The sequence below is a fragment of the Chelonoidis abingdonii genome, chromosome 8 (genome assembly GCF_003597395.2).
Source record: "Chelonoidis abingdonii isolate Lonesome George chromosome 8, CheloAbing_2.0, whole genome shotgun sequence".
In the NCBI taxonomy this organism is placed as follows: Eukaryota; Metazoa; Chordata; order Testudines; family Testudinidae; genus Chelonoidis; species Chelonoidis abingdonii.
In genome coordinates, this window is record NC_133776.1 from 49,236,545 (window position 1) to 49,251,443 (window position 14,899).

General features: G+C 43.6%; 1 protein-coding gene across 3 annotated transcripts in view; it reads right to left on the minus strand.

Annotated features, from left to right (window-relative positions):
• The window catches only part of ATG16L1 (autophagy related 16 like 1), a 31,661-nt gene extending 17,765 nt beyond the window's left edge, over positions 1–13,896 (minus strand). The window contains exons 1-6 of one of the 3 annotated variants that reach the window (XM_075068583.1): positions 12,998–13,896; positions 11,927–12,020; positions 5,352–5,457; positions 4,451–4,524; positions 3,990–4,241; positions 3,319–3,384 (exon numbers count right to left, since the gene is read on the minus strand). In XM_075068583.1, the coding sequence (XP_074924684.1) occupies positions 3,319–3,384; positions 3,990–4,241; positions 4,451–4,524; positions 5,352–5,457; positions 11,927–12,020; positions 12,998–13,112 (707 nt within the window). In that variant the 5' untranslated portion in view covers positions 13,113–13,896. The remainder of the gene's footprint in view (positions 1–3,318; positions 3,385–3,989; positions 4,242–4,450; positions 4,525–5,351; positions 5,458–11,926; positions 12,021–12,997) is intronic. The other 2 variants (XM_075068584.1, XM_032801653.2) reach the window with 2 other exon arrangements.
• Positions 13,897–14,899: the final 1,003 nt, after the last annotated feature.

Here is a 14,899-nt window from a genome sequence, read left to right on the forward strand (position 1 = left end):
TCCCATATTGGTTTAAAGTTAATCTGCATATTACCTAGTTGGTAACTTACAGAGGTATGAGCACTTCATACTTAAGGTAGTAAGTGAGCAAGCAAAGCAGAATCTATGCATAAATCCATTCCAGCACGGAAGTAATTGATACTATTTTTCCAATCTGTACAATCTCTGCTCTCACATGAAACCCTATTTTACTGTTGCATGTAGTCCCAACTTTTTCCAAACGTGTCTCCAGTGGTCCTCACTCCCAGATTAAGAGAACTATTCCAACTACCAAAGGCACTGCATCACAGAAATTGTATTCTGTTGAGATATGAGTTCAAATTCACTGAATGAACCTTAGGACTTTCAAACTTGAGTTGATATTCTTAGTCACAGCAGAATTCCTCATTCTATAAACATACAAATAAGGAAATTTACTGCATATTTCTGATTTTAAGCTGACTTTTCAAGTTTTTTTTTTTTTAAATGGTGATATCCTATCTCCTAGAACTAGAAGGGACCTTAAAAGGTCATTGAGTCCAGCCCCCTGCCTTCATTAGCAGGACCAAGTACTGATTTTTTGTACCAGATCCCTAGATGGCCCCCTCAAGGATTGAACTCGCAACCCTGGGTTTAGCAGGCCAATGCTCAACCATGATCTATCCCTCCCCCAAATTATTACCTCTATCAAATTACTGAAATAAAATGTAATTACCCTAATCTCATAAATTAGGGTGTCAATTAATCACAGTGCACTCAAGCAATTAACTCCAAAAAATTACTTTGCGATTTTCAACTATAATTATAATCGTGATAGTATCGCAACTGTTGAAACAACAAATGCAACTGAAATAATTGTATTATATATGATGTTCTTCGTAACATTTTATACCTTCAGAATTAGTTTTTCTATTTATAAACAGATACAAGTGTACAGTGCTCACTTTCAATTTATTTTTATTAACAATATTTGCACTGTAAAAATGAAACGAGATAAGTTAGTAGTTTTCCAATTCACTTCACATAATCTCTAGTGGAATCTCTTTCTCATGAAAGTGTTATTTACAATGTAGAGTTTTTTTGTTACATAACTGCATCAAAACAGAAACAATGTCAAATTTGAGCAGGTGCAATCTGCGATGCAAGCTTGATTTTCAGTGGCTCACTCACAGGTCGTTGGCACTGGTCTGGGGGGCTGAGGAGGAGGGGTTCATGCTATTTTAATTTAATTTTAATGAGCTGTCTTAAATTTTAAAACTCTACTTACTTTAACATACAACATTAGTTGTAGTTATTATTATAGACTTATGACAGAGACTGCCAAACGTTAAATGCTTCGGCACGCAAAACCTTAAATTAGGGTGATATAATATGAACGACTCATACACCAGCTTTGAAAGGTAAGCCGAACCTCTGCTTTAGAGCCACAAGTCAGTCAGCCTACTTCTTGTTTAGGCCAATAGCAGACAACAAGTTGTTTCATGAAGGTGTTACGTGCCTGAGTGCTCATACAAGGACGAGGCGCAACACATACACGTGAAGTTATGGACTTTAATGCAAGGTAAGGAAAACACACCCGCACGGGGACTCCGCACGTTGCTGAACAAAAGCGGGAGCTTAGGCCAAGAGCAAGCACAACAATTTCTGGTAAATGCAACTTTATGTATAGCATGGTAAGCTAGTCATACATGGCTGATGGAGCTTTCCACGGCGGCATGAGGGCTCTCTCTTGTGGCAAGGGCCAGGGCTCGCAAACTTTCCAAACAAGAGTTCCAGCAAAGAGTCTAACAGTTGTATACAGCAGTGCCTAGTACACAGAACCTGTGTAATAACTCTCTTGAGAGGCGACAGCCCTAGCTAAGCCGAATTCAAAATCTTCCGCGTCCCTCAAAGGAGATTACTGTGCTGCGTCCTTTTTACAGTGTCACTGAAATTGAGAAACTAGCATTCGCAGTGCACTTTTGTAGCCGGATTGAAGGTTTTACATGCCAGTTTAAAAGCTTTCATAGAAAATATTAAGAAGTGTGAACAAAGAGTTTGATGTGTCAGTCTGTGGGTCATCGGAGGAAGCACTCGAGATGGGGGACGCTGGCAATTGCGTACGTTCAGCATATTAATAATCCCTTAATGTACCCAAGGGGCACTTGATCTGAGCTCACAGAGGCGAGACTGAAATACATGACCCTATGCTTCCGGACCATTCCAGAGGGCAGCGCTTCATGTGATGATGCTCATCAAAAAAAATAAAATTAATAATTTGTGACTGAACTCCTTGGGGGAGAACTGTATGTCTCCTGTTCTGTTTTACCCACATTCTGCCATATATTTAATGTTATAGCAGTCTTGGATGTTGACCCCGCTCATGTTTGTTTTAAGAACACTTTCACTGCAAATTTGACAAAACGCAAAGAAGGCACCAATATGAGATTTCTAAAAATAGCTACATCACTCGACCCACGGTTTAACAATCTGAAGTGTTATCCAAAATCTGAGAGGGATGAGACATGGAGCATGTTTTGAGAAGTCTTAAAAGAGCAACACTCAGATGTGGAAACTACAGAACCCGAAACACCAAAAAAGAAAATCAACCTTCTGCGGGTGGTATCTCACTCAGATGATGAAAATGAACATGCGTCAGTCTGCTCTGGATCATTATCGAGCAGAACCCATCATCAGCATGGACGCATGCCCTCCGGAATGGTGGTGGAAGCATGAAGGGACATATGAATCTTTAGCGCATCTGACACGTAAATGTCTTGGGACACTGGCTACAACAGTGCCCTCCGAACACCTGTTCTCACTTTCTGGTGACATTGTAAACAAGAAGCAGGGTGCATTACCTCCTGCAAATTGTAACCAAACTTGTATGTCTGAGTATTGGCTGAAGTAGGACTGAGTGGACATGTAGGCTCTACAGTTCTACATTGCTTTATTTTTGAATGCTGTTTTTTTTTGTACATAACTCTACATTTGTAAGTTCAACTTTCATGATACAGAGACTGCACTGCAATACTTGTATTAGGTGAATTTAAAAATACTATTTCTTTTGTATTTTTACAGTGCAAATATTTGTAATAAAAAATATAAAGTGAGCACTGTAGACTTTGTATTCTGTATTGTAATTGAAATCAATATATTTGAAAATGTAGAAAACATCCAAAATATTTAAGTAAATGGTATTCTATTATTGTTTAATCGCTGGACGGCCCTAATAAAAATACATTCATGCATGGTGATGAGAAGAGACACCTTTCACACCGGACAGGAGAAACAGAACAGATTTATTTCCCAGACCTCAGTTTTGGCACACCTCTACTGCCTGAAATCGGGGTTACTTACTGTTCAACTGGCAGCGGTTCCTTGGCAGCTTCTGCTAGCTCTTTCTGCAACTTGGCTTGTCGTCTCCTGGAGGGGAAAAAACAAAGTTCTTTACATAAGCACAATCTTATAATGATATGTCAACAAAGAAATCTAGTGAGATTATATGATGCTAACACACAGGCATCACATGCCAAAGAGGCAAGTATGTAAGCAGCATTTGGAAACAGCACACTTTGAAGACTGCATATATGGCTGTTAACCAAAAGTTACAAGGAACTGATTCAAGTTAATGCATTGCTTGGTCAAGTACCGACTAAGTTAATGGGATATAGAAAATGAAGAAATTGTTAAGATTAGTGCAAGGGGGTAAAACTAGGAGTAATCATATCTGATACAAGCATGTTAAAATAAGAAGACATATTCCAGCTGTTTGATCTGTTAAGACTAGAATAGTTTCCTGAGGAAATAGTGGAAAAGTCATTACTTTAGTTATTTACAATTAGACAAAGCCTCAGAGAATATATTTTACTTTGCTAGCCCCACCGGATGAACATGAAGTTCCAGAATCTTTTCTGCCTTGAATGTCTAGGTTTTCAGAGTAGACAGAAGACTCTAGGAGACAATGGTCCCTCGAGGGCTGGCATACTCAAACCACACTTATTTTACCAAATATATGGTCAACATCTCACCTCGAGTCCTTCTCATTCTCTGCATTGAGCCGATTAGCTTCCTGAGCCTTCTCTGCCATCCAACGTGTGACCAGCTCTTGGTTGTCTTCAGTAGTTTTCCTCAGTTTCTCTTCTAGGGCAGTGAAGGTGATCTGGAGAGCATCATATTCATCCTTCAGTGTTTGATTGGCTCGCTCAAGTTCTTGCAGTTTGCTGCGCAGTTCCTGGCACTCTGTTTCCAGCTCAGAGATCTTTTGCATGTATTCTGCAATCCTGGAAGAGCAACAGCATAAGTAACACAATGGAAAACACTCTTTGAGGCAGAGACCATATTTTTGGTCTGTGTTTGTACTGTGCCTAGCACAACAGTGTCCTGGTTCATGACTGGGGCTCCTAGGCACTACTGTTACACAAAACAAACACCTGACCAAAAATCTGGGTCTCATGCGCTACATCACAAAGAAGAAATTGCTCCTACTCACTTTGCTTCATTGATCTGCATCTCCCTGTCTTTCTGCTGCATTTGGTTATTCAAATCAATCACTGACTGGGCCAACTAAGGAGAGAAAAAATAATTACAAAAAAATGCAGGGATGCCACCTGTACACCAGCCATTCACTGGCTCCTAGTCAGAATGTGTCAGTCCAACTTTATAAGTAATGTGTGCATCTTTCAGAACTTCTTCTTCTTCAAAGACAGCAAACAGCTCCGGACACAGTACTAGCAGACAGTATCAACTGGGAAGTCTACTGCTTAGGAGTAGTTGTCATCACTGTTACTATCCCTTAGTATCTCAGCCCTGTCAGACAGAAAGGCTCCTTTGGACACAGCCACATCAAACATTGAGGGTGAATATAAGGAACAAATCTTCACTTTTTTCAAATAATACAAAAAGCACAGAAATAAAGTAGCATCATAGGGGTAAACCTGTAAGTCTGGATCTGTAAAAGCAGCAAAGAGTCCTGTGGCACCTTATAGACTAACATACGTATTGGAGCATGAGCTTTCATGGATGAATACCCACTTCGTCAGATGCAACATTCACTCACGAAAGCTCAAGCTCCAATATGTCTGTTAGTCTATAAGGTGCCACAGGACTCTTTGCTGAAATAAAGTAGCAACCAGAAGATTCACTTATGCAGGAAAAGCAAATCCTTTGAACTATATCAATGAATATTACAAGTCAATCACATGAACTGGTTGAACATTCTGCAACTGAGAAGTGTCAATGGGCAACAAACCTATCAGAAGTTTAAATCTGACAATAGCAAAGATAATGAAACAGGATCAGAATCCAATAGCTTTAGATAATTACCGCACAGACACCATGCTCACAAAGGGCCACAAGTAGGCCACACAATACATGAAAGAGGACTTTCTAACCTCGCCACGCTTTTTATGCAGCTCTGTCAGCTCCTCTTGATGTTTAATCCTCAGCTGGGCCATTTCCTGCAATTGAGCTTCATTCCTTGAGCCATCATGCCCTGGACTGGAATTTTAGAGGAGAGATTTCACAAGCTAGAAGTTGATTGCTTCTGAGCCTCTGCCTAGTTAGCCTCATAACAGCATCTCCTGCAATTTCAAATTCATGTAACTACATTCAGAAATTAAGGCGGAGTTAAAACCCTCCAGGCAACCTCCCTGTATTGAAATTCATTACGAAAGGAACTCTCATGCATATTTGTAAATTCTTCATAGTCTGCCTATACATCCCATTATCTCCCCATTAAAATAGCCAGACCTAGTCAGGAATGACATTTAAAACATCATATAAATGCATCCTTCAATAACCCTCTTGAAACTCCCTGTCAAGAAGTATACAAAAATACTTGAGGTCTTTGCATCCTAGAAGCAGGGACACATTCTGCTTTCCTCAAGTCAGCAAACATGTGACTTAACTCTCTTCAGCTACAGGTCTTAAGGACAGAAGTAGTTCTTTTGGACAAGAGGAGTACTACTCCATAATCCTCAGCTCAGACTTTGAGAAGGTGACGGATTACTTAGACAAAGGAAATGCGGTAGATCTAATTTACCTCGATTTCAGTAAGGCATTTGACACGGTTCCGCATGGGGAACTGTTAGTTAAATTGGAAAAGATGGGGATGAATATGAAAGTTGTAAGGTGGATAAGGAACTGGTTAAAGGGGAGACTCCAGCGGGTCGTACTGAAGGGTGAATTGTCAGGCTGGAAGGAGGTTACTAGTGGAGTCCCTCAAGGATCGGTTTTGGGACCGATCTTATTTAACCTTTTTATTACTGACCTTGGCACAAAGAGCGGGAATGTGCTAATAAAGTTTGCGGATGACACAAAGCTGGGGGGTATTGCTAACACGGAGAAGGACCGGGATACTATACAGGAAGATCTGGACCACCTTGTAAACTGGAGTAATAGTAATAGGATGAAATATAATAGTGAAAAGTGCAAGGTCATGCACTTAGGGATTAATAATAAGAATTTTAGATATACATTGGGGACGCATCAGTTGGAAGCAACAGAGGAGGAGAAGGACCTTGGGGTATTGGTTGATAGCAGGATGTCTATGAGCCGCCAATGCGATATGGCCGTTAAAAAAGCAAATGCGGTTTTAGGATGCATCAGGCGAGGTATTTCCAGCAAGGATAAGGAGGTGTTAGTACCGTTATATAAGGCGCTGGTGAGACCCCACCTGGAATATTGTGTGCAGTTCTGGTGTCCCATGTTTAAGAAGGATGAATTCAAACTGGAACAGGTTCAGAGACGGGCTACTAGGATGATCCGAGGAATGGAAAACCTGCCTTATGAAAGGAGACTCAAAGAGCTTGGCTTGTTTAGCCTGGCCAAAAGAAGGCTCCGGGGGGATATGCTTGCTCTATATAAATATATCAGGGGGATTAACGTTAGGGAGGGAGAGGAATTATTTAAGCTTAGTACTAATGTAGGCACAAGGACAAATGGGTACAAACTGGATATTAGGAAGTTTAGACTTGAAATTAGACGAAGGTTTCTAACCATTAGGGGAGTGAAGTTCTGGAACAGCCTTCCGAGGGAAGTAGTGGGGGCAAAAGACTTATCTGGCTTTAAGACTAAGCTTGATAAGTATATGGAGGGGATGTTATGATGGGATAGTTTAATTTGGGCAATTGATCTTGGATTATCAGCAGATAAGTCTGCTCAATGGTCTGTGAGGGGATGTTGGATGGGATGGGAACTGAGTTACTGCAGAGAATTCTTTCTTGGGTGCTGGCTGGTGAGTCTTGCCCACATGCTCAGGGTTTAGCTGATCGCCATATTTGGGGTCGGGAAGGAATTTTCCTCCAGGGCGGATTGGCAGAGGCCCTGGAGGTTTTTCGCCTTCCTCTGCAGCGTGGGGCATGGGTCGCTTGCTGGTGGATTCTCTGCAGCTTGAGGTCTTCAAACCACAATTTTGAGGACTTCAATAACTCAGTCATGGGTTAGGGGTTGTTATAAAAGTGGATGGGTGGGGTTCTGTGGCCTGCCTTGTGCAGGAGGTCAGACTAGATGATCATATTGGTCCCTTCTGACCTATGAGTCTATGAGTTTCTTAAAGTTTTTTGTTTCTTTGTCTCTCCTGGAGCTGGAGGGGTTCGTTCCTGACCTAGAACTCACCTCTCTCATCATGTTGTTGTACCCATCCCTGTCACGTAATTCTACTTTTTCCTCTCTCAACTGTATGCCTTCAGATATACCATCACCTCCTGACACCATTTCCCTGACTACTCTCCATCAATCCCTTCATCTTTTCTTGCACCTCCCTAAACTTGATCTCCCCACCACAGGACATGCAGAGTTGCTGTTGCATGCCTTCTGATATAGTCTTTATACTCCAAGAATTTCACTGACTCCGACATGCATTTGAGGTTATACAACAAAACCTCTCTCTTTGGACCTATTCCTCACGGATCTTGTCTTCCTCTCCTCACTTCCTTAGTTCATTTAGCCCTGATCTGCTCCACCTACTCTCACCTCTTTGTGAAAATGTTTTTTCCTTCTAATGCTTCTTACATCTAGAATATCTTACCTCCATCTTTTTGCCTCTTCCTAAGTCTTAGATGAAAATAATTTAGCCCTTTCCTGTACATGGTAGGTTTTCAATTTCTCTCCTGTTCTGATTGTTACTTTACAAATGTTTAATTTTTCTTCAGAGGATTTGGGGAAGTGCATAAGACGCTACACAAGTTGAGTCCTAACCTAGGGTGAACACAAGTCTTACAGCATGCCGTACACCCAATGCTGTCAGTTACTAATTGCATTATTTTTAATTTATAAGCTGTCACTCTACTTATGGAACTACTTTTCAGTCTATTTTTATAGACTAGTCTGTTAATGGGGGAGATAGGGCCCATAACACCCTCTCCTCCCCGCACAATTTTATTTAGTTTGGAAGGGTTCCTTGATTTTCCAGGGACTGAGTTCACTCTCTTATCACCTACTAAATAGAATTTAGACCCAGTTATTACATCAAGAGTTCCTGATTTTAGGCTAAAAACAGAAGCAAGATTAAGTTTTTTTATACAATACCCCAAAGACTGCAAAAACTGCAAGTTTGGGTGCATTTAAAGTGGCTGTGGAGGGAGCTGATGGAGTCTAGAGTTCTTCAGAAGGCAGCATTCCAGGGGATAGGGCAATGGACTGCGAATCAGGTGACCCGAGCTCTATTCCCTGATCTGCTATTGATCTGTTGCAACATCTTGGGAAAGTCATTTGCTCTCTCTGTGCCTCTGTTTCTTCTCCCACACTTTATCTTCTCTACAGAAGTTGTAAGCTCCTTGAGAACTGGTACTGTCCCATTCTGTTTGTACAGCACAGCAGAGTCCTGATCAGGTAGGAGCCGGTAGAAACTAATATAAACAATACACTACCTATCACCATAACCAAAATCTCTTATGCTTTTTGGAAGATCACACACAGGAACATGAAGGTCAATTTTTAAAAGATATAATTCAAGCAAATCAACAACTTTTTTAGAATTTAAAAAAAACAAAACCAGTTTTTCTAAAACAATGAAAATCGGGAAAAAAATATAGACATATTAGTAACGCTAAGCAGTAGAAGAAGGAAACGTGCAGTATCTGTTTGTGTACTCATCCTATGTTAGGCACTTGGTGGGAAGAAGGAGAGGGGGAGAGATGGGACAACCTAGATAATCTGCTCTGAAGACCATAAAATTAGGAAGGAGTCAGAGTGACAGATTAGTGTTCTGAAGGGAAATGAATGTGAGAGAGACTCTTGTAATGTGGTGCATGTTAAGATGAGTTCCTGTCTGGATCCTGTAGAACTTGCCCATACCGGTATTGCCCTGGCCTCTCCTTTTGTCATTCAGTGTTGAACGCATTCTAAAACAATATGTATCTCCTCATCCTTTGGGGGCGAAGCCAGACTTTTAGGCACCTGCTCCCCTACTTGGTGTAAACTTTGCTTGTGCCAATCAGAAACGAACACACACAGGTTTTGGGCCCCGTCCCCTATGACACTTCTATGTGTATAGTAGTGGTACTTTAGGTCACCCTGCATGTGCGGCAGGAGAGGGAAAGAAAACGATCTGTGTATTCTGTTGTACACGTACCGAGCCTGATCACTCGAGCCTCTTTCAGTCAGTGTTTAACATGAGTTTTATTTGATTCCATCGTTAGTGTATGGAGAGACGCTCTCGAGGTTGAGTTTTCGGACTGCGTGTGGTTGTGTGTGGTAAGTGTCCGACAGGTTATTACTACACGCGGTAGGTCTTGTGTTTATTAAATGTTGTTAATGTATATTTGGTCATTGTGCTTTTTAGTTTTATCATAACTCTATTAGCTATTCATTAGCGTCCCTTACCGCTAACTATCTCCAATAAACTTTATAATTGATTAATTTATGTGTGGTCTGCTATTGCATCGTGAGCCCACACTCTCACTTTGCATCCGTTTACCCAGTATATCTATTGCCATCGCTGGTAAATAACAGGGCCCTGCATTCCTTTCTCCCTCGTCGATCGTACAATTTACAGTGGTCAATCTCAAATTCCCTCTCTCACTTTTGTTTACACGATAACAAATAATTTCTTATTTGCTAACTAACTTTTTGGGTTGTTCTTTACATTAGATTCACACAAGCTAAGTAGGCGAACCAGGTCAACACAGAAACAAGATGACAGTTTTTAAGAAAGTGGTGTTGGAACGTAATTATCTTCTACCCAGGTCCTGACCCAGTGCATATGGTAATGAAAGCAATGTATTGCCAACTGTTCATGTCCAAAGGTAGTGTAAAAGTCCTGAGGGAATGTCTGTTCCTGTGACTTACCAGGTGGATCAGCCTTCCCCACCAAGTCTTTAGGGCAGGTAAAGACAGTGTCTCAGAGACCCATGGCTGTGGATTCACTCCTTAACATATCAAGAGTATACTGGGGCACTTCCAGTAAGGCTTAGGATTTTTGTAGGCTTTGTTTACATGTACTGTAGTCTTCCTACCACACCCCATCTTTCCTCTTACACTATTATCGGTGGGCGTACCCTCCCAAATAGAAGTTGCTATCGATGGCACAACTTAAGAATCTATTCAGATGGCAGGCAGACTGTTACAATCCCTACCCAAGTATAGCTTTTCACAGCTAGTATTGCTTAAGCTAATATTTTGGTCACAAAGACCTTTGGTTTATAAGGCATCAGCCGGTGTGGTCAATTCTAACAAGTTTACACTCTAGTTCAGGGTAGGCAACCTATGGCAGTGTGCCAAAGGCAGCACGTGAGTGATTTTCAGTGGCACTAACACTGCCCGGGTCCTGGCACCGGTCCAGGGTCTGTTTTTAATTAATTTTAAATGAAGCTTCTTAAACATTTTAAAACCTTATTTACTTTACATACAACAATAGTTTAGTTTCTATATATTAGACTTATAGAAAGAACCTTCTAAAAACATTAAAATGTATTACTGCACTGCGAACCTTAAATTAGAGTGAATAATGAGATCGGCACAACCACTTCTGAAAGGTCGCCGACCCTGCTCTAGTTACTTAATGTTTTTGCCTAATGGTATGGGTCAAATTCTATTATAATTACTATCTACTTGCCTATGTGTTCATTGAGTTTATGAGTACATAGTATTATTTCATTTCCTATCCTCAACAGCATACAGTGGTTTTACACAACATGTTTTCCATTCTAGGTAGGTGCACTTCATGGTTGGTGAAGCAATTTGTATACATTGCTTTAATAACTGTCATGAATATTAAAGTCTACTATTGTGCCCTTATTGCAATATATTGTCCTGATCTGTTATGTTCACAGGTTGTCAACGAATGGAACTATATGTTGCATTTTTAGGAATTGCGATTAGTATGGACCAAATGCAAATAGGCATCAGCACCATCACACTGCAAGTACCTGGGTTTTCCTACAGCAATTACACTTCTGAAAGCTAATGCCACCATGGTTTTTGGCATGCGGGGGGGGGGGATAAGGGGAAGAGACCACTCTACACTTCATTTCTCTCTTATGGAAGTCTTCATGACTCATGAGACCATGAGCCCCAAGTCTGAAAACCTCTACCTTAACTACAGACCTGGTCTTTCTCTATAGTGCTTATGAAACTGGACTAAGTCACTGACTGAAGTGGTACTGTAAGCCAACAGTGCGTAGTAGTATGAAAGTTATGGGGCAAATAGGTCCAATAGCATAATAGTCCAATTTAGGCAATATCAAATGCAGAGGCTGCTAACAAATGACCACATAAACCATTACCTGTCTGAAAATCTATTTGTAAGATAGCTTTCCATAAGAAGGGACTTAAACTGGGTAACAATTGCAAGACCTTGTAATGAAGTGGTCTACAACCTAATCTAGGTTTATCAGGAGCTATTGGAATATTTGGTTCAAAGTTACTGTAGTAATCTATAGAGACTGGATGTATATGCATGAAGTTTTAGTGTATGAGACGCAGCTGACTGAAACGTTCATCTCGATTGAAAAAGAACTCCAAGTACCTGATCTCATGTCTGCTTTGCAAGTCATACTTTTCTGCTTGCAGCTTATCAGCCAGCACAGCATGGAGATCAGTCTTCTCTAGCAACTTGTTATCTAACAGGACAAGAAAGTACAATTAAAAAACAAGTGAGGAGCAAAACCAGCTTTCTCCATTTATAAGATTTCAGGATCTTGTAGTTAATCCTACATCAACTCATCATATGACACTATGTCACACTGTGATACACACACCCTGTTTTGACTTTCGTAGACAGTGGTTTTATTCCTACTCAGGCTTAGATAACTTCTCAGAAACTGAGAAAGTAGAGACCAATTCTGCAAAGTTTTATTCAGAAGTAGTCCTTATTCATATATACTGCTATTGATAAATGTGGGACTTCTCATGGGAATACAGGTTTGAAGAATCCATCCTTGAACTCATCCTAGGCAAAGGCAACCAAGGCGCAGCCTATAGAACACAACTAACCTCTAATATTTGTAATACAGCCCTAGAAGACTATTTTACACTACAGGGGAAAAAAAGTAACAAGTTAGGGTTAGTATGGTAGCACAACAGTTGGGGACCAGCCATTTGCTTCTATTTGCTCATGTTACAACTATAAGTAAAAGAGATGGCCAAAAAACAAACTCAAAGTGAAAAGCAACTGTATTGGACAAGACCAACACTACAGACTTAACACCCCCAACTAAAAGTTAGTATAGGCAACACTAGTGCTGGCTTCACTCTGACAAATACTGAACAATGCCTTAGAGGAAGTACCTTAAAAGATACTGCTCATACCATCCACATTGCAGAGGGACTGAACTGAAACCAGCTCGTCTCTCATATTAAATGTTAAATATTACACTTAAGCATGAATAAACCAGTGCTTTTGTCTTTCATTATATGCAGTGAACAGTAATGATCATGGTTAAGGTTGCCCAACATTTTCAATTATATCCCATTTTCAGGTGCTTATAACGTTAACAACTTTGGGAACTGTGGGATGCAGCGGGCACCAACACTGCTATAGTTAGAAGTATGCTACTGAGGTTGCGGAGTATAACTGTGGTTCATTACACACACTTACACTGGAGGATGATCTCTTCAAAGGCCTGTCTCTGCAGCCGGTCCCGGCGCCTCAGCTCCTCTGCAATGTGTCGTTTCCACGTGGGGAAAGTCGCAGCTCTGAGCCCAGAAGTCATCTCACCAGCACTGGCCTCAGCGTCCCGGTTTTCTACTGCGCTGAGCGGAACCAGGCTAAGCAAGTTACTCCTGCCACAAACACCCTCGCACGCAGAACCTTGCGACTTCCCAGAGCTCAGGTTTCTGGAGGGGGCCAGAAGGGCGCACAGGCAGAGAGAGACGCAGAGGGGACCAGGGGCACTGTAGTGGGGAGGGGGCAGGGAATACACTCGGGCAGGGAAGAGAAATGCAGACTGCGGGGGTTGAGTAAGGGCAGGACACACTGACGGAGGGGGAAAGGGGGGGCGCACAGTCTGAGCGGGGCAGCAGGGAGCAGAGCCGGGACGAGGGGTTAGGGAAGTGGTCAACTACCAGCAGGGCGGGGGGATGGGGCAGGTTGGGGGGAGCAGGGCGCACAGCCTGGGCGGGGCAAAGGGCACCTGGCAGCAGGGCGGGCGGAGAGGACAGTGAAAGACTCGGGAGGGGTCTAGGGACGAGCCGGGCGCCGCAGGGCCCGGCTCCCCGGATGTTTCTGACAGGCGGGGGCCTCACCACCACTCCCTAGCCTGGACACAGCCACTGTCCCGCTCGGCCGCGCCCCACCGGCGCCATTCTCCCGAGCCGCACAGCACCGGGGGCCTGAGCGCTCCGCGTCGCACAATAAAGCCGTTGCCGGCTGCCTCCGCCGCCGGGCTACCCGGTCCGGACAGCAGCCGCCTCCAGTCAGAGCCCCAGCGAACACCGCAGGTTCTGCCAGCACAGGCGGCGCCTTCACTGGGCTCGCTGCGGGCGAGTCACAATCGCTATCCGGCGAACAAGCTGGTCACCTCGGCACAACATGGTAAGTCGGGGAGGGGCCTCCCCGAGCCGCCATTTTAGAGGCGGTACCGATAGACGGGCTCTCACCGCGCCGCCATCTTGAAGGTGGCACAAAGAGAGGAAGGTCGCCGCCATCCTGGGGGTGGTGTCGAAAGCAGCAGAGAAACGGGGTCGGAGTTTGACCTGCATAAACACTTCGCCCATTACGGAACCGCCCCGCCTGCTTCCTGTGGGGCTGGGCGCAGGCCCGACAGACCCCTTCAGCCCGGTGTAGCGCTTGCGGGGCAGACCAGGCCCGGCCTTTCCGTGTCCTGCTGTCGGGGTGTGGTAGTGGCGAGATGTGCCGGGTCCGTGGTGGACCCTCTGCCCATGTGGCCTCTCGGCTGAAGACCAGGTGTGATGGTTTGTGGTGTCGGGGGGGGGGGAGGAGGTGTGTGCTGCCAAATAAAGTACAAGCACTTATATTGTAATAGTCAGTAGTCTTCTTTCTAATCGTGCGGATGTGCGTCGCTGCAGCCCTCGAGTTGGAAGTGGGGAGGGTCTTCCCCCCCCCCCCCCGCTGCCGCAACCCCCGTCGTGCGGCTGGAAAGGAGGTGGTGGGGGGGTCTCTCTCCCTCGCCCCAGTAGTCACAGAGCTGAGGCTGGGGAAAAGGGCCATCTCTCGCTGACAGCTGCAGTCTTGGAGCTGGGGAAAGTTGCCTCTTTCTCTGGCCACCGCAGCCCTGCATATCCTAAATTCCCCACACCGTCTCTTCTCACCCCATTGCCCCCTCCCCACTATCCCCATTCCCCTATGGGCCACCACCTCACCTTACATGTGCATCTTTTCTAGGGTCCAGGCACAGAATTGGTGGAGTCACATCACACCTGCGTGGCTCCACCAATTAGGTGGGTGGCCCTTCATTCTTCTGTGTGCGGCCGCGCAGGCGCTTACCTTAGAAGGAAATATCCATGGACCACCTGAATGCAGCTGTTCTGCGCACTGCAG